This window comes from Oncorhynchus kisutch, linkage group LG6, assembly GCF_002021735.2.
Source record: "Oncorhynchus kisutch isolate 150728-3 linkage group LG6, Okis_V2, whole genome shotgun sequence".
NCBI lineage: Eukaryota > Metazoa > Chordata > Actinopteri > Salmoniformes > Salmonidae > Oncorhynchus > Oncorhynchus kisutch.
In genome coordinates, this window is record NC_034179.2 from 49,638,454 (window position 1) to 49,664,698 (window position 26,245).

At 41.2% G+C, this 26,245-nt stretch overlaps 1 protein-coding gene across 2 annotated transcripts in view; it reads left to right on the forward strand.

Moving 5' to 3' along the window:
* The first annotated feature begins 684 nt into the window (after positions 1-684).
* Positions 685-26,245, forward strand: part of LOC109891841 (vasodilator-stimulated phosphoprotein-like) — a 40,609-nt gene continuing 15,048 nt past the window's right edge. The window contains exons 1-2 of one of the 2 annotated variants that reach the window (XM_031826837.1): positions 685-874; positions 22,924-23,095. In XM_031826837.1, the coding sequence (XP_031682697.1) occupies positions 870-874; positions 22,924-23,095 (177 nt within the window). In that variant the 5' untranslated portion in view covers positions 685-869. Of the gene's footprint in view, positions 875-17,730; positions 17,858-22,923; positions 23,096-26,245 lie in introns of those variants that run through there. The other variant, XM_020484317.2, reaches the window with a different exon arrangement.

Here is a 26,245-nt window from a genome sequence, read left to right on the forward strand (position 1 = left end):
TATTTGTGTTTAGTGAGTCCGCCAGATCAGAGACAGTAGGGATGATCTGGGATGTTATATTGATAAGTGCAGGAATTGGACCATTTTCCTGTCCTGCTAAGCATAAAACAGTACTTTTGGGTGTCAGGGAAAACGTATGGAGTAAAAAATACATTATTTTCTTTAGGAATGTAGTGTAGTAAAAGTAAAAGTTGTCCAAAAATATAAATAGTAAAGTACAAATACCCCCCAAAACTGTTTAAGTAGTAGGCCTACTTTAAAGTATATTTGAAGGTGTAGAATGTGTCCCATATTCCTGGTTTTCACCCAGGCAGGCTGGGTTCGACTCCTGGTATGGGACCAAGTGTTTTGGGCTCCCGAGTGGCGCAGCGGTCAAAGGCACTGCATCTCAGTGCAAGTGGCGACACCACAGTATCTCGTTCGAATCCAGGCTGAATCACATCCAGTAGTGATTGGGAGTCCCATAGTTCAGCGCACAATTGCCCCAGCGTCCTCTGTGTTTGGCCGGGGTACGCCGTCGTTGTAAATAAGATTTTTTCTTAACTTACTTTAAAAAATAATATATTTCATAAGTACTTTACACTACTGCCTGCAAATCACTGACGTCATGATTTTTTCCGAGTTCCCCGTTATCTTGAAAGCACCAACAATTATATTCAACCTCCTCCTCCTCCCTTGAACCAGGAAATTGTCGTGGTGTGCCGGTGTCTATTTCGCCTATTTGTGCAGTCATAGGGTGGCTAGATTGATACATGTGTGTATCACATTTTTACCATCGTTATATCGTATGTCTTCTATTTTCTACTCCGGCTACTCATCCAAAACCAAATATCTAGCTTGGGAGAGAGGATTTGCAGTCCCGCCAAACAATGAGGTAAATTAAGTCCGTGGAAAATCTGTTTTGTCTAATTGCTTGTTTTTGTTTCAATATGCTACGTTACAATGTCGCGCTTTAAACATTGGTGTTAATTGTCCTGATTCTTTATTTAAATTGGAACAAGGGTAGATTAACGTTTGTCATTGTTTTTTTTCTCTCGAAATAACGAAATTCGCGACAAAGAGCCTACGAACATGATTTATGGTTGGGCTATGCACTTTTGTGTAAAATAGTGCGAATATAGACTACCGGTGTTTTTATAGCTGTCGATAAAACATGGCCATACTCTGATGTATTTACCATATTCAGATGACTGGTTTTTGAATGTAGACATGGAATAACATTTCGTTTATATATAAGTAGATTTCTCCGAACCTTTTTTATAATTTGGTTTATTCTACTGGCTAGGATAGAACTGCTCTCCTGTTCAGAATTCAAATACACTACAATTGCCAAAACCCGATTGTTCAGACTATTTTTTTTAGACCTAATAGAGTAGCGTAGCAATATTGGCAGATTTAGACGTTTCGAGTAAACATTTTACAACACCAATTAGTTACAGTAAACCCATGCAGTTTAGTTTTAATTGCAAAATAGTGGCCCACATTCCCTCTTCCAGGCTAGGTATGGGCCAAAAGAAAGCTTTTAAATGTACAGCTTTTTAATTCTGATTAAAAATAACCGAAGTTCTTGACACTGAGAAGGTATTAGGACACATGGGGGTACTTGGCCTATCCACAAGGGGTACCCGAGAAGACTCAAAATTCAGTTAGTGGTACAGTAACTGAAAAAGGTTGGGAACCATTTATGTAGCATAACACAATATAACGGTGTAGTAGACCTACTGCAGGTTAGGTGTAATTGCTTTTCTTATTTTTTATTTTTTAAATTTATTTAACTAGGCAAGTCAGTTGAACAAATTCTTATTTATAATGACTGCCTACCAAAAGATCTCTTGTGGGGACAGGGGCTGGGATTTAAAAAAAAATCCTATATCCTATATACACATACACTCTACCGATCAAAAGTTTTAAAACACCTACTCATTCAAGGGTTATTCTTTATTTTTAGACACAAACAATGAAATAACACATATGGAATCATGTAGTAACCAAAAAAGTTTAAAAACAAATCCAAATATGTTTGATATTCTTCAAATAGCCACCCTTTGCCTTGATGACAGCTTTGCACCCTCTTGGCATTCTCTCAACCGGCTTCACCTGGAATGCTTTTCCAACAGTCTTGAAGGAGTTCCCACATATGCTGAGCACTTGTTGGCTGCTTTTCCTTCACTCTGCGGTCCAACTCATCCCAAACCATCTCAATTGGGTTGAGGTCAGGGGATTGTGGAGAATAGGTCATCTGATGCAGCACTCCATCACTGTCCTTCTTGGTCAAATAGACCTTACACAGCCTGGAGGTGCGTTGGGTCATTGTCCTGTTGAAAAACATATGATAGTCCCACTAAGCCCAAACCAGATGGGATGGCGTATTACTGCAGAATGCTGTGGTAGTGATGATGGTTAAGTGTACCTTGAATTCTAAATAAATCACTGACAGTGTTAACAGCAAAGCACCATCACAACACTCCCTCCATGCTTCATGTTGGGAACCACACATGAGGAGATCAGCTGTTAACCTACTCTGTATCTCAAAGTCACGGCGGTTGGAACCAAACATCGCAAATTCGGACTCATCAGACCAAAGGACAGATTTCCACCGGTCTAATGTCCATTGCTCGTGTTTCTTGGCCCAAGCAAGTCTCTTCTTCTTATTGGTGTCCTTTAGTAGTGGTTTCTTTGCAGCAATTTCACCATGAAGGCTTTATTAACACATTCTCCTCTGAACAGTTGAAGTTGAGATGTGTATGTTACTTGAACTCTGTGAAGAATTTATTGGGGCTGCAATTTCTGAGGTTGGTAACTCTAATGAACTGATCCTCTGCAGCAGAGGTAACTCTTGGTCTTCCTTTCCTGTGGCGGGTCCTCATGAGTTTCATCACAGGGCTTGATGGTTTTTGTGATTGCACTTGAAGAAACTTTCAAAGTTCTTTAAGTTTCCCGGCTTGACTGACCTGCATGTTTTTAAGTAATGATGGACTTTTGTTTTTCATAGCTTACTTATTTTTCCATAATATTTACAAAATAGGGCTATCTTCTGTATACCAACCCTACCTTGTCACAACACAACTGATTGGCTCAAACACATTAAGAAGGAAAGAAATTCCACAAATTAACTATTATTCACAAGGAACACCTGTTAATGAAATTCATTCCATTCCAGGTGACTACCTCATGAAGCTGGTTGAGAGAATGCCAAGAGTGTGCTAAGCTGTCAAGGCAAAGGGTGGCTACTTTGAAGAATCTCAAATTGGATTAGTTTTAACACTTTTTTGGGTTACTACAGGATTCAATATGTGTTATTTCATAGTTTTGATGACTTCAATATTATTCTACAATGTAGAAAAGAGTCAAAATAAAGAAACCCTTGAATGAGTAGTTGTTTCCAAACCTTTCACTGGTAGTGTATACACACTACCGTTCAAAAGTTTGAGTTCACTTAGAAATGTACTTGTTTTTAAAAGAAGATCCAGAAAAAACGGTCAATTTTAAAATAACATCAAATTGATCAGAAATACAGTGTACACATTGTTAATGTTGTAAATGACTATTGTAGCTGGAAATGGCAGATTTTTTATGGAATATCTACAGTGGTAAGAAAAAGTGTGAACCCTTTGGAATTACCTGGATTTCTGCATAAATTGATAATCAACTTTGAGTCACAACAATAGACAAAAATTGTGTACTTACAATAATTTGTGTTTTATTAGTTTATTTTTCTTGACTATATTGAATACATCATTTAAACATTCACAGTGTAGGTTGGAAAAAGTATGAGACGAGATGTTGGTTAGAGTTGCCTTGCCCTATAAAAAAATACTCCTCTTCATGCCTATGTGAGATACAATCACACACACACGTGCTCAAATTTGTTGGTACCCCACCATAAAAAATGAAGAATGCACAAGTTATCTCAGAGAAAATGAACTGACAAAAGTAATTGGTGTCCACCATAGTTTATTCCATATTTAATATAAATCAAACATTGATTTGATTTTTTTATTCAACATAATATTTTAAATAATAAAACAATTGAAAATGGCATGGACAAGAATGATGGAACCCATAACCTAATATTTAGTTGCACAACCTTTAGAGGCAATCACTGCAATCAAATGTTTTCTGTAGCTCTCAATGATACTTCTGCACCTGTTAACAGGTGTTTTGGCCCACTCTTCCTGAGCAAACTGCTCCAGCTGTCTCAGGTTTGATGGGTGCCTTCTCCAGACTGCAAGTTTCAGCTCTTTCCATAGATGTTTGATAGGATTCAGATCAGGACTCATAGAAGGCCACTTCAGAATAGTAAAATGTTTTGTTCTTATCCATTCTTGAGTGCTTTTAGCTGTGTGTTTTGGGTCATTATGCTGTTGGAGGACCTATAACCTGTGACTGAGACAGGGGTGGGGCTTTGGATCACTACTGGCTGTATGCGAACGAGTGATGCGCGTTTGGACCAATTCTGTCTGTATCCAAGGCTCAGCCAATCGTTCACGAAACAACAGGATGCAGCACGCGACTGAAGAGAGAAGGGACAACCAATTTGCTAGTTACAGCATCAGCGCGCGCTCTGGAAAGACAGCGGGAGAGTATAAAGTTAGTTTGCCATTTACAGCAACGTGTCCCCTGAACAATAACAGAGGTAGGTGAGAAGGAGACAGGGGTGAGAAGGTGATGAAGCTTACTTCATGAGCTATAACCAAAAAACAACTGGCATTTGAAAAGTTTGAGGTGAGGGAGAAAGTGTGGTGGAACAAGTATTGTTAGCATTGCTAAGTATCTTGCTAGCTGGATCGAAGTATCCGTTAGCTAGCCAGAGAAATGTTGAGCAACATTAGCCAACTTAACCGATCAAATAATTGAGTTTATGGTGTGAAAATTAGCTTGACTAATATAGTCAGATGGCTAACGTTAGTTACTTAACCAATTGGCTATAGTATTAACTTGTATACGACTCCTTGCCGTTCCGCAAGTTATAACGCAACACGTTAGTTGCTTACTGGACCCTGGAAATCTGGGTGAAATGTTAATTAGCTAACGAACGGATGTTTTCCCTAAAGTATGTGGTTCATTTTCAGAATGAGAGAATTAGGTGAAAAAGAGACGTTGCTTGTTAAGAAAGTGGATTCGGGGATGAAGTGTAGCTAGAGCTGGTCCTGGCTTAAGCTGGATGCCACCAGAGGTGAAATGAACACCACACACGTTCCCTCTTTCTCACATTTTCAATACAGTTCAGTGGCTAAAAAGGGGTATGTCAGGTGTACTTAGCATTTGGCTCGAATTTCTGCATCACATCACTGAAGTGTAAGAGGCCTCCAATTTTATTTAATGGACTGGATCTTTATACACTGCTAAACAAAATAAAGGGAACACTTAAACAACACAATGTAACTCCAAGTCATTCACACTTCTGTGAAATCAAACTGTCCACTTAGGAAGCAACACTGATTGACAATACATTTCACATGCTGTTGTGCAAATGGAATAGACAACAGGTGGACATTATAGGCAATTAGCAAGACACCCCCAATAAAGGAGTGGTTCTGCAGTTTGTGACCACAGACCACTTCTCAGTTCCTATGCTTCCTGGCTGATGTTTTGGTCACTTTTGAATGCTGGCGGTGCTTTCACTCTAGTTGTAGCATGAGACGGAGTCTACAACCCACACAAGTTGCTCAGGTAGTGCAGCTCATCCAGGATGGCACATCAATACGAGCTGTGGCAAGAAGGTTTGCTGTGTCTGTCAGCGTAGTGTCCAGAACATGGAGGCGCTACCAGGAGACAGGCCAGTACATCAGGAGACGTGGAGGAGGCAGTAGGAGGGCAACAACCCAGCAGCAGGACCGCTACCTCCGCCTTTGTGCAAGGAGGAGCAGGAGGAGCACTGCCAGAGCCCTGCAAAATGACCTCCAGCAGGCCACAAATGTGCATGTGTCTGCTCAAACGGTCAGAAACAGACTCCATGAGGGTGGTATGAGGGCCCAACGTCCACCGGTGGGGGTTGTGCTTACAGCCCAACACCGTGCAGGACGTTTGGCATTTGCCAGAGAACACCAAGATTGGCAAATTCGCCACTGGCGCCCTGTGCTCTTCACAGATGAAAGCAGGTTCACACTGAGCACATTTGACAGACGTGACAGTCTGGAGATGCCGTGGAGAACGTTCTGCTGCCTGCAACATCCTCCAGCATGACCGGTTTGGCGGTGGGTCAGTCATGGTGTGGGGTGGCATTTCTTTGGGGGACCGCACAGCCCTCCATGTGTTAGCCTGACTGCCATTAGGTACCGAGATGAGTTCCTCAGACCCCTTGTGAGACCATATGCTGGTGCGGTTGGCCCTGGGCTCCTCCTAATGCAAGACAATGCTAGACCTCATGTGGCTGGAGTGTGTCAGCAGTTCCTGCAAGAGGAAGGCATTGATGCTATGGACTGGCCCGCCCGTTCCCCAGACCTGAATCCAATTGAGCACATCTGGGACATCAAGTCTCGCTCCATCCACCAACGCCACGTTGCACCACAGACTGTCCAGGAGTTGGCGGATGCTTTAGTCCAGGTCTGGGAGGAGATCCCTCAGGAGACCATCCACCAGGAGCATGCCCAGGCATTGTAGGGAGGTCATACAGGCACGTGGAGGCCACACACCCTACTGAGCCTCATTTTGACTTGTTTTAAGGACATTACATCAAAGTTGGATCAGCCTGTAGTGTGGTTTTCCACTTTCATTTTGAGTGTGACTCCAAATCCAGACCTCCAATGGGTTGATAAATTTGATTTCCATTGATAATTTTTGTGTGGTTTTGTTGTCAGCACATTCAACTATGTAAAGAAAAACGTATTTAATAAGAATATTTCATTCATTCAGATCTAGGATGTGTTATTTTAGTGTTCCCTTTATTTTTTTGAGCAGTGTATATAACCACTTGGATCCTGTTTCAGTAATAATGAAATCAGACATTCTTGTTACGTGTCCGATAATCTACCGTTTATATAGGAGTGTTTAAAACATACTAATAATGGTCCTCTGAGTATATAAAAAGAAGTTTGCTATACCTCCACTGGTATGCCATCCAGCCCTGGAGTTTTCCTGGACTTAAATGCTTTAATTGAAACAAGAAGTTCCTTCTCTGTAATTTGGCCTTCACATGAGTCTTTCTGTACACATGTTAATTTTACATTATTAATAGGAAACAAATCCATATAATTAGCTTCAGTTAGTGGAGATGGAGGAGACTGAAATGAAAACAACATGCTTAAACTACTTTACTTCCTCTTTCAAAGTATCGTTCGGTGAATAATGAGTGACTCCATCATTTGTAACAAGTTTCAGTAAAACATTTTTGGTAGCATTTCTATGTTGAAGATTGAAAAAGAATTTGGTGCATTTTTTCCCCCATATTCCAACCAGTTCGCTTTTTTGATAATATATTACACTGGTTCTTTCTTGAATAAGTTCTTCCATTTATTTTAGTTTTTCCTCTAACTTACTCTGAACCTCTATGGTACAGTTTTTATTGCTATGCATCTGTACTGTTAATATGGACTCTTTTGACCCAAATTGCTCTAAAGGCTTCTAAAGGTACATTTAAAAGTGTCCCATACAATAAGGGGATCTGCTGTACCTATGTTATGTCGGAAAAAGTCAGTTATACATTTTTCTGTCCTAGTTAAAAACAAGTTATCATCTAGTAGGCTTTGATTAAATTTCCAATATCCTCGCCCATGTGGAAATGATGTAAAAGTACTATAAACTCAGCAAAATAAATAAGCGTCCTCTCACTGTCAACTGCGTTTATTATCAGCAAACTTAACATGTGTAAATATGTGTATGAACATAACAAGATTCAACAACTGAGACATAAACTGAGCAAATTCCACAGACATGTAACTAACAGAAATGGAATAATGTGGCCCTGAACAAAGGGGGGGGTCAAAATCAAAAGTAAGTCAGTATCTGGTGTGGCCACCAGGTGCATTAAGTACTGCAGTGCATCTTCTCCTCTTGGACTGCACCAGATTTGCCAATTCTTGCTGTGAGATGTTACCCCACTCTTCAACCAAGGCACCTGCAAGTTCCTGGACATTTCTGGGTGGAATAGCCCTAGCACTCACGCTCTGATCTAACATGTCCCAGGCGTGCTCAATGGGAATGAGATGCGGGCTCTTCGGTGGCCATGTCAGAACACTGACATTCCTGCCTTGCAGGAAATCACACACAGAACGAGCAGTATGGCTGGTGGCATTGTCATGCTGGAGGGTCATGTCAGGATGAGCCTGCAGGAAGGGTACCACATGAGAGAGGAGGATGCCTTCCCTGTCACGCACAGCGTTGAGATTGCCTGCAATGACAACAAGCTCAGTGCGATGACGCTGTGACACACCGCCCCAGACCATGACGGACCCTCCACCTCCAAATCGATTGCGCTCCAGAGTACAGGCCTCGGTGTAACACTCATTCCTTTGACGATAAATGCAAATCCGACCATCACCCCTGGTGAGTCAAAACTGTGACTCGTCAGTGAAGAGCACTTTTGCCAGTCCTTTCTGGTCCAGCGACAGTGGGTTTGTGCCCATAGGCGACGTTGTTGCCGGTGATGTGGACCTGCCTTACAACAAGCCTACAAGCCTTCAGTCCAGCCTATTGTGGACAGTCTGAGCACTGATGGAGGGATTGTGCGTTCCTGGTGTAACTTGGGCAGTTGTTGTTGCCATCCTGTACCTGTCCCACAGGTGTGATGTTCGGATGTACTGATCCTGTGCAGGTGTTGTTACACGTGGCCTGCCACTGCGAGGACGATCAGCTGTCCATCCTGTCTTAGGCGTCTCAAAGTACGGACATTGCAATTTATTGCCCTGGCCACATCTGCAGTCCTCATGCCTCCTTGCAGCATGCCTAAGGCATGTTCACGCAGATGAGCAGGGACGCTGGGCATCTTTCTTTTGGTGTTTTCAGTAGAAAGGCCTCTTTAATGTCCTAAGTTTTCATAACTGTGACCTTAATTGCCGACCATCTGTAAGCTGTTAGTGTCTTAATGACCGTTCCACAGGTGCATGTTCATTAATTGTTTATGGTTCATTGAACAAGCATGGGAAACAGTGTTTAAACCCGTTACAATGAAGATCTGTGAAGTTATTTTACAAATTATCTTTGAAAGACAGGTTCCTGAAAAGGGGACGTTTTTCTGAGTTTATATATGCCAATTATGTGATGGTCTGACTGCATTCTGTCCCCTATCAACACTTTAAAAATAAATAAAAAACTTTAGGTGCCAAAGAGAATGACATAAGAAAGTAATCAAGACTACTAGCTTGATTAAGCCTCCGCCATGTATCTCTCACTAGGTCAGGGTATTCAAGCCTCCATATATCTACTAATTCCAATAATATCATGACATTCATGATTTCCTTAAGTACCTGAGGTTGATCATTTGTACTGTGATTTCCTTTATGATCCATAGAGGTATTTAAAACCGTATTATAATCTCCCTCAACAATAATCGAGTATTGTGTTGCTTGTAGGGCTGATAAATTATTATTTATATATATATATTATATATATATTATATATTACATATAGAATATATATAGTTTTGCGAAGAAGCGTGGATCATCATTATTTGGTCCGTAAAGGTTAATGACCCTTATCTGTTTATGGTCCAATAACAGTGAAAATCATCCATCTACCTTGAGTATCTGTTTGGACAATTAGCACACTGTTAATTAATATGATCACCTCTTTTTGAATTCCTTTGCCCACGGGTGAAATTTATTTCAACCCCCCCCCCTTTTTAAACAAAACTGCATCTAAAATTGTTGAATGAGTTTCCTTGAAACAATAGATATTATATTCCTTCTCTTTCAACCAGGTAAGTCTGATCATCTTTTCTAATTATCTGCTAAGCCATTACAATTATAACTGGCTATACTTATTACACCAATTACCATAATGAGACACAAGTTTAAATTCTATTTATCATAATATGTTTGTAAACGTAACATGATTCAGTGTCTATTGCTACTAAGTAAACCTCCAATTGGTCCCCACTATTCCACCCACTAAAACCCCTCCCCATCCCGAGTTGGGTTGTCATCCCAATGACTGGCAGACCCCCGGATCCCAAGGCCCCTGAGACACATCCTTCGAAAAGAGCACACAATGACACCCGCCAAAAGCATTTCCATCGACCTCACCTCGATTTGTATTATTTATATATATTTATTAGAGGTCGACCGATTAATCGGAATTGCCGATTTAATTAGGGACGATTTCAAGTTTTCATAACAATCGGAAATCGGTATTTTTGGACACCAATTTGGCCAATTAAAAAATTTATAATAATATTACACCATTATTTAATCTTTATTTAACTAGGCAGGTCAGTTAAGAACACATTCTTATTTTCAATGACGGCCTAGGAATGGTGGGTTAACTGTCTTGTTCAGGGGCAGAGCGATGGATTTTTACCTTGTCAGCTCGGGGATTCAATCTTGCAACCTTACAGTTAACTAGTCCAACGCTCTAACCACCTGCCTCACGAGGAGCCTGCCTGTTAATCGAATGCAGTAAGCCAAGGTAAGTTGCTAGCTAGCATTAAACTTATCTTATCAAAAACAATCAATCAATCATAATCACTAGTTAACTACACATGGTTGAAGATATTACTAGTTTATCTAGCGTGTCCTGCGTTGCATATAATCGATGTGGTGCGTATTTGTGAAAAAGGACTGTCGTTGCTCCAATGTGTACTTAACCATCAACATCAATGCCTTTCTTAAAATCAATACACAGAAGTATACATTTTTAAACTGCATATTTAGCTAAACGAAATCCAGGTTAGCCGGCAATATTAACCAGGTGAAATTGTGTCACTTCTCTTGCATTCATTGGTATATGCAACAGTTTGGGCCACCTAATTTGCCAGAATTATTATGACATAACATTGAAGGTTGTGCAATGTAACAAGAATATTTAGACTTATGGATAAAATACGGAACGGTTCCGTATTTCAATGAAAGAATAAACGTCTTGTTTTCGAGATGATAGTTTCCGGATTCAACCATATTAATGACCTATGGCTCATATTTCTGTGTGTTATTATATTATAATTAAGTCTATGATTTGATCGAGCAGTCTGACTGAGCGATGGTAGGCACCTGCAGGCTCGTAAGCATTCATTCAAACAGCACTTTAGTGCGTTTTGCCAGCAGCTCTTCACAATGCTTCAAGCATTGAGCTGTTTATGATTTCAAGTCTATCAACTCCCGAGATTAGGCTGGTGTAAACGGTGTGAAATGGCTAGCTTGTTAGCAGGGTGCGTGCTAATAGCGTTTCAAACGTCACTCGCTCTGAGACTTGGAGTGGTTGCTCCCTTTGCTCTGCATGGGTAACGCTGCTTCGAAGGTGGCTGTTGTCGATGTGTTCCTGGTTCGAGCCCAGGTAGGGGCGAGGAGAGGGACGGAAGCTATACTGTTACACTGGCAATACAAAAGTGCCTATAAGAACATCCAATAGTCAAAGGTATATGAAATACAAATGGTATAGAGCGAAATAGTCCTATAATAACTACAACCTAAAACTTCTTACCTGGGAATATTGAAGACTCATGTTAAAAGGAACCACCAGCATATGTTCTCATGTTCTGAGCAAGGAGTTAAACGTTAGCTTTCTTACATGGTACATATTGCACTTTTACTTTCTTCTCCAACACTTTGTTTTTGCATTATTTAAACCAATTATTTAAACCATTATTTACTTGAGGCTAAATTTATTTTATTGATGTATTATATTAAGTTAAAATAAGTGTTAATTCAGTATTGTTGTAATTGTCATTATTACAAATACATTTTTTTTTAAATCGGTTGATTTAATTGGTATCGGCTTTTTTTGGTCTTCCAATTATCGGTATCGGCGTTGAAAAATCATAATCGGTCAACCTCTAATATTTATAAATCTTAATGAGCAATTTAATATTTGTAGTAATGTAGGCAGTTTATGCAAAGGATTGTTACCTCTTACCAATATTGCCATTACAAAAATTACATTTTGGCAAGCAATTATTATTTTAGAAAACAATTGTGATTCATCCTACATTGTCCCTAACATGTTTTACTCCCTCACAGCAGTTGTGGGACACACACACACACACACACACACACACACACACACACACACACACACACACACAACCACTCATACACACTCAACCCCTATACACTCAGATGCTCAACAGTTGCACCATTCCAGAGCCCAACTCAAGAAAGGTCTTGATTTACGAATGCATATACAGTTGCAGCTGTATGAGAAGGCCTGAAAAAATGGGCAGAAATGGGGAGATTTGATTAACCATTGGGTGATTAACTTCCCCTGAAACACCCACACATGGTCCCCCGTTGTGACCATATTCCCAAGCATCTCCGTGTAGTCAAACCTTTGATGATTTTGTGCCACCGAGGCCACAATAATATGCCCCCTCTCTGGATGTCGAAGTGTGACCCCCCCCCCCCCCCCCCCCTCCCCCCATGGGTTACTGCAGCTAGTATTGCCAGCACTGCCACTTCCTGGGTGCCGGAATCTTCGAATCAAATCAAATGTATTTATATAGCCCTTCGTACATCAGCTGATATCTCAAAGTGGTGTACAAAAACCCAGCCTAAAACCCCAAACAGCAAGCAATGCAGGTGTAGAAGCACGGTGGCTAGGAAAAACTCCCTAGAAAGGCCAAAACCTAGGAAGAAACCTAGAGAGGAACCAGGCTATGTGGGGTGGCCAGTCCTCTTCTGGCTGTGCCGGGTGGAGATTATAACAGAACATGGCCAAGATGTTCAAATGTTCATAAATGACCAGCATGGTCGAATAATAATAAGGCAGAACAGTTGAAACTGGAGCAGCAGCACGGCCAGGTGGACTGGGGACAGCAAGGAGTCATCATGTCAGGTAGTCCTGGGGCATGGTCCTAGGGCTCAGGTCCTCCGAGAGAGAGAAAGAAAGAGAGAAGGAGAGAATTAGAGAACGCACACTTAGATTCACACAGGACACCGAATAGGAAGGAGAAGTACTCCAGATATAACAAACTGACCCTAGCCCCCCGACACAAACTACTGCAGCATAAATACTGGAGGCTGATACAGGAGGGGTCAGGAGACACTTCACCGGCTAGGTACAAGATTGTCAAGGTTCTCATTAGCAGCTTTGAGAATTTCCTTGTATAATATGCTCTCCCATCAGATGGCTCTGGTTTGTAGGACCAACCCTGCCAGGCAGTTTCAGAATCTTGAGGGGGCGGTGCTGCTCTAGAAAGTTTCTGACTGCATTTTGGGTGCGTACAGGCACCTTACCGCAGGCCCATAAAACAGATAGGGACTTCTCTTTAGTGTTTGGGTTGTTCAGGTGGGTGTCTAGGGTATAGGGTTGTGGACCGTTCCATCAAGATAGGACCATAAATTGTATGTATAATTCATTATAAAATGTATATCCCTCATCAGCACAAAATTGAAAGCTCTCTCACAACCCCTGCTCACAGACACACATTGGTTCTGGGATATGCAACCATTTCCTTTCTCACTTAACGCCACACTTTCCCAAACACCAAAAGCACACACCACACCTTCCATCACAATACATCCACACATACCCACATAATGTGCCTTCTATGTCTTCTGTCAGCTATGTTTTTATCTCCACAATGTTGAATTAGTACCTTCTTGTGTTCCAATTAGTTATGCTTGAAGATTGCTTTTCTATCTATTTCTTTTGTATTATTACTGTGTTTTGTGTGTTTCATTATTTGCCTCCTATGAGAACTTTGCCATTTTTAGAGTAGTCTTTGTGTCTCTGAACATTTGGTTATCAATATACAGTTTATCGACTACGAGAGCTACGTGTTTCCCTTTCGATCTAAGATTGGATACAGAACTTTGCGCCGTTCTTCAATTTCCTTTGGGAACTAATCATTCATGCCTATTTTCATGCCAGCAAGTCTTTTACCCAGGCTTTTAACCATTATTTCATCGTTAAAGCAAGCAAATTTGGCAACGTTTGGGCGTTCATACCTCTGCCCTCTCTGTCCGAAACGGTGTACACGTTCAAGTTGGATTTTTAACGACAGCTTCGCGTGGGATCTGAAGCACTGTGAGGAACTCTCTAACTACACCTTGAGGAACTTCTCATTCTTTCTCTTGGATACCTGTAAGTACCAGATTCTCTCTCATGGACCTAGTCTGTATGTCAAGTAAGTCTTCTCTCAGAACGGTGTTCTCCTTTTTAAGTTCATTAACTTCGGTTTCAATCTTATTGACTGTCAATTTGAACTTGTTTGTGTCTTTCTCCAATGTCGCAGCTTTTTCGTCACTCATCTCGAGGCTTGCCTTAAACTCTTTTTTTATATCTTTACTGACTAGTTCAAGTATGCCCAGTTTGTCATTTATTGATTTTAACAGATCGGTTTTGACCTTTACCGTTCCCGGTGGTGAAAATATAAAATTGTGTCTGTAGAAGAGTCACGTTTTCGTTTTGAGATTGGTTCCCCTGTTTTACTCTCCGTCATGCTTGGGTGTTGCTTGTTTTCGTAATATTTGTTGCTAAATTTCTCTGTTTTGAAGTGTTTTCCAGATTGAAGGTAATTACACACCAGTTTGAAGTGCTAATATTTAGTCTAACTTACCGACATTGAATATTGCGTTTTTATCTTGAGGTGATCTACACTGCTGTGTTCCGTCCTCCATCTTGGTTGTACTTTTTTTTAAATCCTCAAAGCAATCTAGTTTTTCAAAAGTATCTGTAATTTGATTACAATATTTTCTCTGGTAAAGGATTAGTTCGGTTTTTTTTTGTAATGGATTACATGTACTCCCCAACCTTGGACAAATAAAATAAATATCCCAGACAAGACTGAAGAATAGGACAAATAGGCTGCATTTAGACGGGCAGCCCATGTCAGATTTATTTTTTCTTTCTCAGTAATTGGAAATTCTGCCAGTAAATGAAACTCAACTGATGGAGTTTTCAATTGATAAAATGGTGAATGGATGATAACATCATGACCAACTCTGTCTGAGAAGTGGGTATCCTTGCATATGGACTGTTTCCTGGACACAGATTAAGCCTAGTCCTGGACTAAAAAGCATGCTCAATTTTAAGTCTAGGTGTAAACTTGTCAGATTTAGTAAATCATCTGTACTGGTTCAAAGTTTGCATCTGCTGTTTTCAAGTGTGGGGGTGGGGGGGGACTTAAAAGGAAAGAAGTACAAAGGGGAAACAGAGGTTGAGAGACTTATGACTTGAAACGATCACTTTACCGTTTTAATAAAGGCTTCATAAACTGAAGTAGCTGTATGTGTGGAGAACAGACAGATGGGAAAGGATGAGGAATGTGAGGCTGATTGTGAGAGATGTCAGCACATTAACATGACTTATAGCTGTCTTTCAGTATGTGGCTGTCAAAGAGCGGTGACAGTGTCTAGTTGTCTTTCGGTATGTGACGGTGGTTATTAAGCATAGTTGTCACTCATGCCTCCTCAGGACTGGTGTCTCTCTCATACACACCAGCAGTACTACAGACATACAGTCACTAATACCACTATACAGTATTATGGACACACATTTACATTGACATTTTAGTCATTTAGCAGATGCTCTTATCCAGAGTGACTTACAGTTAGTGCATCCATCTTAAGGCAACTAGGTGAGACAACCACATATCAGTCATAGTAAGTACAGTTCCCACAAAGTCGCTTTCAGCAAAGTCAGTGCTAGTACAATGAAGGTATAGTTTTTTGGGGGGTGGGGGGTTCAGGTACTAATCAAGGTACTCTTTGAAGAGGTAGGTTTTCAGATGTTTTTCGTGATCTATTAAGGGACTCAGCTGTCACACACCCGACCGCAAGGTGACATTTTTATTTACACCCATGTTTCCTGTAGCCACTAGCAAGGGCATGATGGTGTGAGGCGCTTGCCATCACACAAAGTCTATTTTTAAATTTGCCTTTGTTCTATGCTTCTGCTTATTTTGATGTCTTCACTTTGTGTGTGTCTGTGCAATTGCACCGTGTTAGCCCTGACCTGTAGGGCAAGACTATCACAAATAGCTCTCATCTGTATCAGGGTTCATTAGCTCTGAGAGCCACCTGCAGCAGACAGGTCTTGGTCGCCTTCCCCTGCTCAGACATCAACCAATGATTGCGTGCCATGTCAATTGTGTGTGGTTTTTGTTTTTAAAGCGATAGTCTTTAAACTGGTAGCTAGCGAGGTGAGCTAGCAACTAGCAACTCTATTACTCGCTATACATTTATAGTTGTATACAGAAAGAATGTCTTGGTTGAAGGTGGAAGTTTTTTATTACGCTCTGCATGTATTTGTGTCTGTTTTCAAAGTGAGTGAGAGTCTGTGGCTGGAACACTGTCACCCAGGTCACATTCATAGTTGACTATAGGAGTTGGCTATGCAGCACAAACCGTTCAGGGACCTGTCTAGAGTGAGTCAGGGTGTGAGTCGGCTAATTCAATGCCTTTTCTGGTAAATTTTTCTGGGGTGAGCCTGAATAATTTAAAGTGGATTCATTTCCTCGTCTCCTCTCCATCAGCACTGAAAGTATTGGAAAGGCGTCAACGCAATATGATTGATGCCCTACCAGGGTCAACTTGTTAATTAGGGTACGCAACGGAATACATTTTAAAACGTCTTGCAGCAAATAACTAAAATGAGCATTTCTTATTGGATATAGTAGTCCCTCCCTGTTTCAGTCCATTCTCTTCCGTTTTAGTGCATAACAAACTCAAACCAGGTATTTCTAATCCAGCTTTCTGAAATGCAAACAAAAGGAAGGAAATAATGAAAGGAAACCTTCAGACTAATGAAACACACCCCTGGGAACCTCTACAAAGGGTCATGTCCATGTAAAAAAGACCCATGAGCACCAACATGAAGTTTATAGGATCATATCAAATTTAGTGTACTTTTTTGTTTGTTTTTGACTGCGTTGACTGAGAACACATTCTCATTTACAGCAACAACCTGGGGAATAGTTACAGGGAAGAGGAAAGAGCCAATTGGAAGCTGGGGATGATTCTGTGGCCATGATGGTCAGATTGGGAATTTAGCCAGGACACCAGGGTTAACACTCCTACTCTTACAATAATTGCCATTGGATCTTTAGTGGCCACAGAGCATCAGGTCACCCGTTTAACGTCCCATCCAAAAGATGGAACCCTACACAGGGCAATGGGATATTATAATTTTTTTAGACCAGAGGAAAGAGTGCCTCCTACACCACTTCCAGCAGCATCTGGTCTCCCATCTAGGGACCAACCAGGACCAACCCTGCTTAGCTTCAGAGGAAAGCCAGTCGTGGGATCCAGAGTGGTAATGCTGCTGGAGTCTATAACATACTTTGGACTGGGACCAAATGTTTTGTGGCAAAGTAACATTTTCTTAAATGAAAGTTAAATTAACTGTTCTTTTACTGTGCACACACAGAGAGAGTCTGTGGACTGCAGTGAGATAACACAGTCCGAAGGCACCATGGGTTCTGTAAACAAACTCAACTCCAGATAAGGCTCAACTCCTAGAAACAAAGAGGGAGAGCGAGAGAGAGTGAAAAGTTGGGAGAGGTGAGAGTGAAAGGAGAGAGGGGGAGGTGTGAACATTTTGAAATGGAGGAGGAAACGGACTGTGGGAGTGGAAACAATGATAACACCTAAGAACTGAGAGCGACTGAGGTGAGGATGTTGCTGTGAAACAATGTAGAGATATAGACGGATGTGGGGAGGGGTGACAGAAAGAGAGCGGGTGCATAAAGCAATTGAAAGTGATAGCAAGTAACAGATGGAGGGATTGTGCTAGAGTAAGAGTTGGTGAAGAAAGGGAAAATGGGGTGAGTAGAGGCAGACAAACACATTATAGGCAGATCTGAGCATCAAATACTGCTTCTAGTCTTCAACCCTTGTGTATCTGACTGTGTGTTACAGTTGCATACTCGTGTCACCTTGTTGTTTTTCAGGTAGCCTTTTAGGGAAAAGGGTGACTTTGAAACAGTTATGCTGTCATGTCATGATTTTTTTTGTTAAAGAACATGGCAGAATTTGGGTTTGTCATGATTTGTTTTTGATCTCTGAACTCACCAAAATGCTTGTCAGATAAAGTAGATTAGTAGATGACAGAAAGGCTCTCCTAATTGAGGTGGATTTAAATGCACACAAGATTAAACATTATAACACCTCTTATGTGTGTGCCTGTTTGCATGCTTGTGTGTGTGTGATTTGGGGCGTATATCCGTGTGTGTGTGTCCGTGCGAAGCTTGCATGTTACGCCTGCACCCGTGTGTGTGTGTGTGTGTGTAAATTTGCACTCAGCCAGCCATATTAGGCAGCAGTTTGTGAGAGCAGGAAGTGGTCAGGGCTCAGATGCCCCGGGTAAGGAACTTGGAGAATGTATCACTTCTCACACCACCGACACCGCAGAGGATGCGGAAGCGGCTGAGACTTACCGTCTCAAGTGTTACCTTGGCAACGCCGCATGCGACACCTTTGAATCAAATCAAGGTGTATTGGTTGCGTACACATTTGCCGATATCGCAGGTGCAGTTAAAATGCTTATGTTTCTAGCTCCAACAGTGCAATAATATTGTGTCAAGGCACAGATCTGGGGAAGGGTACCAAAACATTTCTGCAGCATTGAAGTTCCCCAAGAAGACAGTGGCCTCCATCATTCTTAAATGGAAGAAGTTTGGAACTACCAAGACTTTTCTTAGAGCTGGCCTCCCGGTCAAACTGAACAATCGGGGGAGAAGACCCATGGTCAGAGAGGTGACCAAGAACCCAATGGTCACTCTGATGGAGCTCCAGAGTTCCTCTGTGGAGATGGGAGAAACTTCCAGAAGGACGTCCATCTCTGCAGCACTCCACCAATCAGGCCTTTATGGTAGAGTGGCCAGACGGAAACCACTCTTGAGTAAAAGGCACATGACAGCCCACTTGGAGTTTGCCACTTGGAAACTCCACGTTTCCAAACTCCACTTGGAGTTTGCCTGGCACCATCCCTACGGTGAAGCATGGTGGTGGCAGCATCATGCTGTGGGGATGTTTTTCACAGAAGGTCAGGATCGAGGGAAAGATGAATGGAGCAAACTACAAAGAGATCTTTGATGAAAACCTGCTCCAGAGCGCTCAGGACCTCAGACTGGGGCGAAGATTCACCTTCCAACAGAACATCAACCCTAAGCACAGAGCCAAGACAACGCCGGAATGGCTTCGGGACAAGTCCTTGAGTGGCCAAGCCAGAGCCCGGATTTGAACCCAATCTAAAGTCTGGAGAGACCTGAAAATAACTGCAGTGACACTCCCCATCCAACCTGGCAGAGCTTGAGAGGATCTGCAGAGAGAGAAATGGGAGAAACTCACCAAATACTGGTGTGCCAAGCTTGTAGAGTCTCACCCAAGAATACTCAAGGCTCTAATCTCTGCCAAAAGTGCTTCAACAAAGTACTGAGTAAAGGCTCTGAATACTTATGTAAATGTGATATTTCTGTTTTATTTGTAATACATTTTTCAACATTTTCAAAAAACATTTGTTTTTGCTTTGTCATTATGGGGTATTGTGTGTAGATATAGTTGAAGTAACACATTTTTTGTTAACGAACTATAGTTTTGGCAAGTCGGTTAGGACATCTACTTTGTGCATGACTCAAGTAATTTTTCCAACAATTGTTTACAGACAGATTAAGTCACTATCACAAAATTCCAGAAAATGTGATGGCTTTAGAAGCTTCTGATAGGCTAATTGACATGATTTGAGTCAATTGGAGATGTACCAGTGGATGTATTTCAAGGTCTACCTTCAAACTCAGTGCCTCTCAAAAGAAATCAGACCTTAGAAAAAAAAATTGTAGACCTCCACAAGTCTGGTTCATCCTTGGGAGAAGTTTCCAAACGCCTGATGGTACCACATTCATCTGTACAAACAATAGTACGCAAGTATAAACACCTTGTGTAGATGCTGGAGGAAACGGGTACAAAAGTATCTATATCCACAATAAAACAAGTCCACAAGCTTCCCAACAATTTAAAGGCAATGCTACCAAATACTAATTGAGTGTATGTAAACTTCTGACCCACTGGGAATGTGATGAAAGAAATAAAAGCTGAAAAAATTATTATTTCTGACATTTCAGATTCTTAAAATAAAGTGGTGATCCTAACTGACCTGAGACAAGGAATTTTTACTAGGATTAAATGTCAGGAATTGTGAAACTGAGTTGTATTTGGCTAAGGTGTATGTAAACTTCAACTGTAGATGAGGGAAAAATAAAATGTAAATCAATTTTAGAATAAGGCTGTAATGTAACAAAATTTGGGAAAAGTCAAATGGTCTGAATACTTTGTAGAAAACAATGCTGGGCTAGGAGTGTAAACATATTTTCCTTCTGGGATCTCCTTGTACAGTTGAACTGACTGGCTTGAACAATTTTAGACTGACTGATCTGAGGGGTCTGAATACTTTCCAAATGTGTTGCTGTGAAAAAGTATTTGCCTTTTGGATTCCTCTATTTTTGCAAATGTTTGATACGGGAAGTTATCAGATCTTGAACCAAACTCTAATGTTTGATAAAGGGAACCTGAGTTTGCAAATAACAGAAAAAAATGATACTTTATTGATAGAATTACCAAAGTTACACAACACCCAATTCCCCCTGTGTGAAAAAGTAATTGCACACATACTCTCAAACTGATTGTGCCACCTTTTAGCTGCAAAGACTGCAACCAAATGCTTCATGTAGTTGATTATAAGTCCCTCACATCACTGTGGAGGAATGTTGGCCCACTCTTGCGCGCAGAACTGCTTTAACTCGGCAACATTTTGTGGGTTTTCAAGCATGAAAACTGCATAATTCAAGTCCTGCTACAACATCTCAATTGGGATTAGGTCTGGACTTTGACTTAACCATTCCAAAACGTCACATTTTTTACCTTTTAGACATCTTCATGTAGACTTGACTGTGTGTTTTGGATTATTGTCTTGCTGCATGACCCAGCTGTGCTTCAGCTCACAGACGGATGGCCTGACATTCTCCTGTAGAATTCTCTGATACAGAGCAGAATTCATGGTTCCTTCTATTAAGGCAAGTCATCCAGGTCCTGAGGCAGCAAAGCATCCCCAAACCATCACACTTCCACCACCATGCTTGTCCGTTTGGTATGAGATTTTTACTGTGGAATGCAGTGTTTGGATATTTTTCCCAAACGATTTCCGAGGGAGTGCGGTGTTGAGCTGTTAACAAAGTGATCATTTGAGAGGTCCTCCTATATGCTTTAATTTAGTTGCAACTTTAGTTGTGATGCAGCCTTAGAACCCTAAGGTTTATATGATGCAACTCGAATGATGATTTGAAAAAAGTTGCATGTAAGGCATGAGCTCTGCTCGGTTTCTTGTGCAGGCTGCACACACTTCATCAGTGTCTCATTCACAATTTGACAAGCACTTGATAATATTTCTCTGAATATTCTCAATTGAATCTGGTCTTTACGTATAGCCTAAGATGATAATACAGTTTGTGTGGAATAATCTTTCAGTCTGCACTCATTGTGAATGGAGGTTACCTGCAGTTACATTTTTAATATACCAGGAAGGCTGCACCAGTTGTAAAGCAGAATAATGTGGTTAATTGTAAGAATATACAAATATAGCAGAACTAGAAAGCTGGGATCCTCTTTTAAATAGTGGCCAGTCAACTCTGTTTTCACACGCGATTGAGCAATGACTCAGCTAATAAGAACAAGTTTCACTCTGTAGGCTATGGGCTCTCGTACCCTGTTTCAGGGGTACTAGGCCTGTAGATTACGGCTAATAGATTACGCTTAGAATTAATTGGCCACTAGTTTTATTAAGAACCTTATCAAAACATTGGGCTAGGCTCCACGATGCATGTGACTGAGTTGAAAAAGATGCAAAAAAATGGGGGGTAAGGGGGTAAATACATGTCATTCGTATGCACTTGAATAGAGAATGGATGTAACACGAAGCAATGTGCTTAATTTGAAGAAAGTTGAGAGTTAAATATAGTAGGCCTAGCCTATAGAAAGCTGATGGGATCCTCTTTTTCTTAATAGCGGTCATCAAAACTCTGTTTCACGAAATTGCATGGCCTATAGAGGACTATAAATGTTGCTCAACATGGGGAACCAGCTATGAGGAGCCGGCTCTCGCTGCGCAGCAGGTGGTCCTATTCCGCTCAAATGCCCGAATGCCAGGGCTCTCATAAAGTGTTTGATTTGATTTTTGATTCCATTTGCGTTGCTGTTAGAGTGATTAGAGGGACAATAGAGCATTGAGTACCAGGCCATTAGCGACAGGCTGTTAGCAAGTACTACTAATGACCATCAGTGGCCTCAGAGCGCAGTTTTGGACAAGCCTAGTTACGGTGACTCGGTGGTCACGTTGAATTTGACTGCGGCTATGACTGGTGACTGTCGATGTAGGGCTAATACAGTCACTGTAATAGACCTAGTGGTGTCGCGTTTGACTTGAGCTCATCCCACTCAACTCATTTCACTCAACTTCAGTTATTTGGGTAACGAATTACTGCTGGTCACATTTATTTTTCATAGAAAAAAAATGTGCTAAAAAGGCGGAAGTGACCATATCTCTATTTTTAAAATTATTGCTTTGTGTAATGCCTATCTCTTTTAGCCATCTCGAATTTCCTCATCTTTGTGCCATAAAGCAACGTGAACAACAAAGCAATGTCCACAGTTGTGCATTGCACTCCTCATGGGGTAATGGGGTCTATCTTGTTAGTGTTAATTCAGTCATCTCAAACAGGGAATTAACTCTCCTCCTCTGCCTCCTCATCTCTTTTGAACTTCCCGGACCCTCTTTCTTCCCCTTCTCACTCTCCCTGTTTCTCTCTCAACTACCTCCCTCTCTTCTCTCTTGCTTTCTCAGTGAGTCCAGTATCTGCCAGGTGCGAGCCACGGTCATGCAGTATGATGACGGTAACAAGCGCTGGGTGCCGGCGGGTGAGGGGGGCCAGGCCTTCAGCAGGGTCCAGATCTACCACAATCCCGTAGCCAACACATTCCGAGTGGTGGGACGCAAGATGCAGGGTGACCAGCAGGTAACTAGTGTACACACACACACCATGAACAGAGAAATTCCTAAGATGCACTGTCTAATAATCGACAGAGCAAAATATAAACACAACATGTATTGTTGGTCTCATTTTTCATGAGCTGAAATAAAGTATTCCAGAAATGTTCCATACGCACAAAAAACATATTTCTTTAAAATGTTGTGCACAAATTTGTTTGCATCCCTGTTAGTGAGCATTTCTCCTTTGCCAAGATAATCCATCCACCTGACAGGTGTGGCATATCAATAAACTCATTAAACAGCATGATCATTACACAGGTGCACTGAGTGCTGGGGACTAAAAAAGGCCACTCAAAAATGTGCAGTTTTGTCACACAACACAATGCCACAGATGTCTCATGTTTTGAGGGAGCGTGCAATTGGCATGCTGACTGCAGGAATGTCCACCAGAGCTGTTGCCAGAGAATTTAATGTTAATTTCTCTTCCATAAGCTACCTCAAACATCGTTTTAGAGAATTTGGCAGTACATCCAACCGGCCTCACAATCGCAGACCACGTTTAACCATGCTGCAACAACTACGGTGTCTCATCAAGATCAGTAGCGACCCGACCAATATGTTGGCTAATGAAGATCAAACGCATTTTACAGTTCACGTCACAGAAAGAGGTACATTTCCATATGATATCAAATGGAAAAATGCAACTGATATCGATATGGACATTCCATATTGGTGACCCCCACTAATACAGTGTGTGTGTGTATATGCAGTACCAGTCAAAAGTTTGGCCACACCTACTCATTCCAGAGTTTCTTTTATTTTGACTATTTTCTACATTGATTTCTTCACTATTATTCTACAAACTATGAAATAACAATCATTTAGTAACCCATAAAGTGTTAAACAAATCAAAATATATTTTATATTTTTCAAAGCAGCCCCCCTAGCCTTGATGACAGCTTTGCACACGCTTGGCATTCTCTCAACCAGCTTCAGCTGGAATGCTTTTCTAACAGTCTTGAAGGAGTTCCCACATATGCTGGGCACTTGTTTTCTGCTTTTCGTTCACTCTGCGGTCCAACTCATCGTGAACCTTCTCAATTTGGTTAAGGTCGGGCGATTGTAGAGGCCAGGTCATCTGATGCAGCGCTCTCCTTCTTGGTCAAATAGCCCTTACACAGTCTGGAGGTGTTTTAGGTCATTGTCCTCTTGGAAAAACAGATGATTGTCCAACTAAGTGCAAACCAGATGGGATGGCATATCGCTGCAGAATGCTGTGGTAGCAATGCTGGTTAAATATGCCTTGAATTCTAAATAAATCACTGGCCATGTCACCAGCAAAGCACCATCACACCACCTCCTCCATGCTTCACGGTGGGAACCACACATGCGGAAATCATCTTGTCACCTTCTCTGCTTCTCACTAAGACATGGCAGTTGGAACCCCCAAAAAATATCACATTTGGACTCATCAGACCAAAGGACAGATTTCCACTGGTCTAATGTCCATTGCTCGTGTTTCGTGACCCAAGCAAGTCTCTTCTTATTATTGGTGTCCTTTAGTATGGGCTTTTTATTGGTGTCCATTTATTTTGGCTGCAATTTCTGAGACTGGTAACGCTAATGAACTTATCCTCTGCAGAAGAGGTAACTCTGGGTCTTCCTTTCCTGTGGCGGTCCTCATGAGTGCCAGTTTCATCATAGTTCTTGAAATTTTCCGCATTGACTGACCTTCATGTCTTAGAGTAATGATGGACTGTCATTTCTCTTTGCTTATTTGAGCTGTTCTTGCCATAATATGGACTTGGTCTTTCACCAAATAGGGCTGTCTTCAGTATACCACCCCTACCTTGTCACAAGACAACTGATTGGCTCAAACTCATTAAGGAAAGAAATTCCACAAATTTACTTTTAATAAGGAACACCTGTTAATTGAAATGCATTCCAGGTGACTACCTCATGAAGCTGGTTGAGAGAATGCCAAGAGTGTGCAAAGATGTCAAGGCAAAGGCTTTGTACTTTGAAGAATCTCAAATATAAAATATATTTTGATTTGTTTAACACTTTTTGTGTTGCTACATGATTCCATATGTGTTATTTCATAGGTTGATGTCTTCACTATTATTCTAACACTTGAATGAGTAGGTTTGTCCAAACCTTTCACTGGTACTATATACCATGCCTTCGAAAAGTATTCAGACCCCTTGACTATCAGAAATACCTTATTTATATAAGTAACCTTCATTATGGGGTATTGTGTTTAGATTGATGAGGGACAACAATTTGGAAGAAATCAAGGGGTAGGAATACTTTCCGAAGGCACTGTATACTGTGTAGAGAACGATGCTGGGCTAGGAGGGTAAACATTTTCCTTCTGGAACCTCTTTGTACAGTCGAGCTGACTGGTTTGAACAATTTTAGACAGACTCATCTGTAAATCTTGTGAGTTAGTACGGGGGGTGCTATAACACCATATAGGAACCAGTCCCCTGTGCGTTTCCTTGCTATCACACTGAGAGATTGTGGGTTAGGCTTTGTCCTTTTTCTGTTGCTGCAGAATGTCAACATGCAGCCAGCAATCTCTGCTCATCAAGATTAGTCTCATTAGTATTGTTGGGGCTTCATGTGTCAGCTGTCTTCCTCTTTCTTTCAGTCTTCCCTTTCTCACTTCTGTTTACTGTGTGCCACTACCTCTGCTCTCGAGCTAATGCCTTCCTCTCACACTAGGGTAGTGGAAGACCCACAGTAGCATTAGAGAGCCCTAACAAAGCCTAGCGTACAGTGTTGGAAAAAGTACTCCATTGTCATACTTGAGTAAAAGTAAAGATGCTTTAATAGGGAAAATGTATTATTACAAATGTACATATTGCCTTTAGAAATGTAGAGGAATTCAAGTTGTCAGAAATGTAAATTACAGATACCCAAAAAAAACAACTTAAGTAGTACTTCCAAATGATTTTTTTATTCATTACTTTACACCACTGCTAACCTAAAGGCTACTTTAGTTAAACTTATCCTAGCGTAGCATCTTTTTCAAAATATCTGTTGCTTTGGAAAGGCAATGGAGGGTCCACACTAGTAGCACAAGAATTAGCCTCGCCTAACATAGTAGCTCAGTTTCACTAAAGGCTCTTGTTTTTTTGAATGCACCTCTGCGTCACTGGTTCCATAGAGA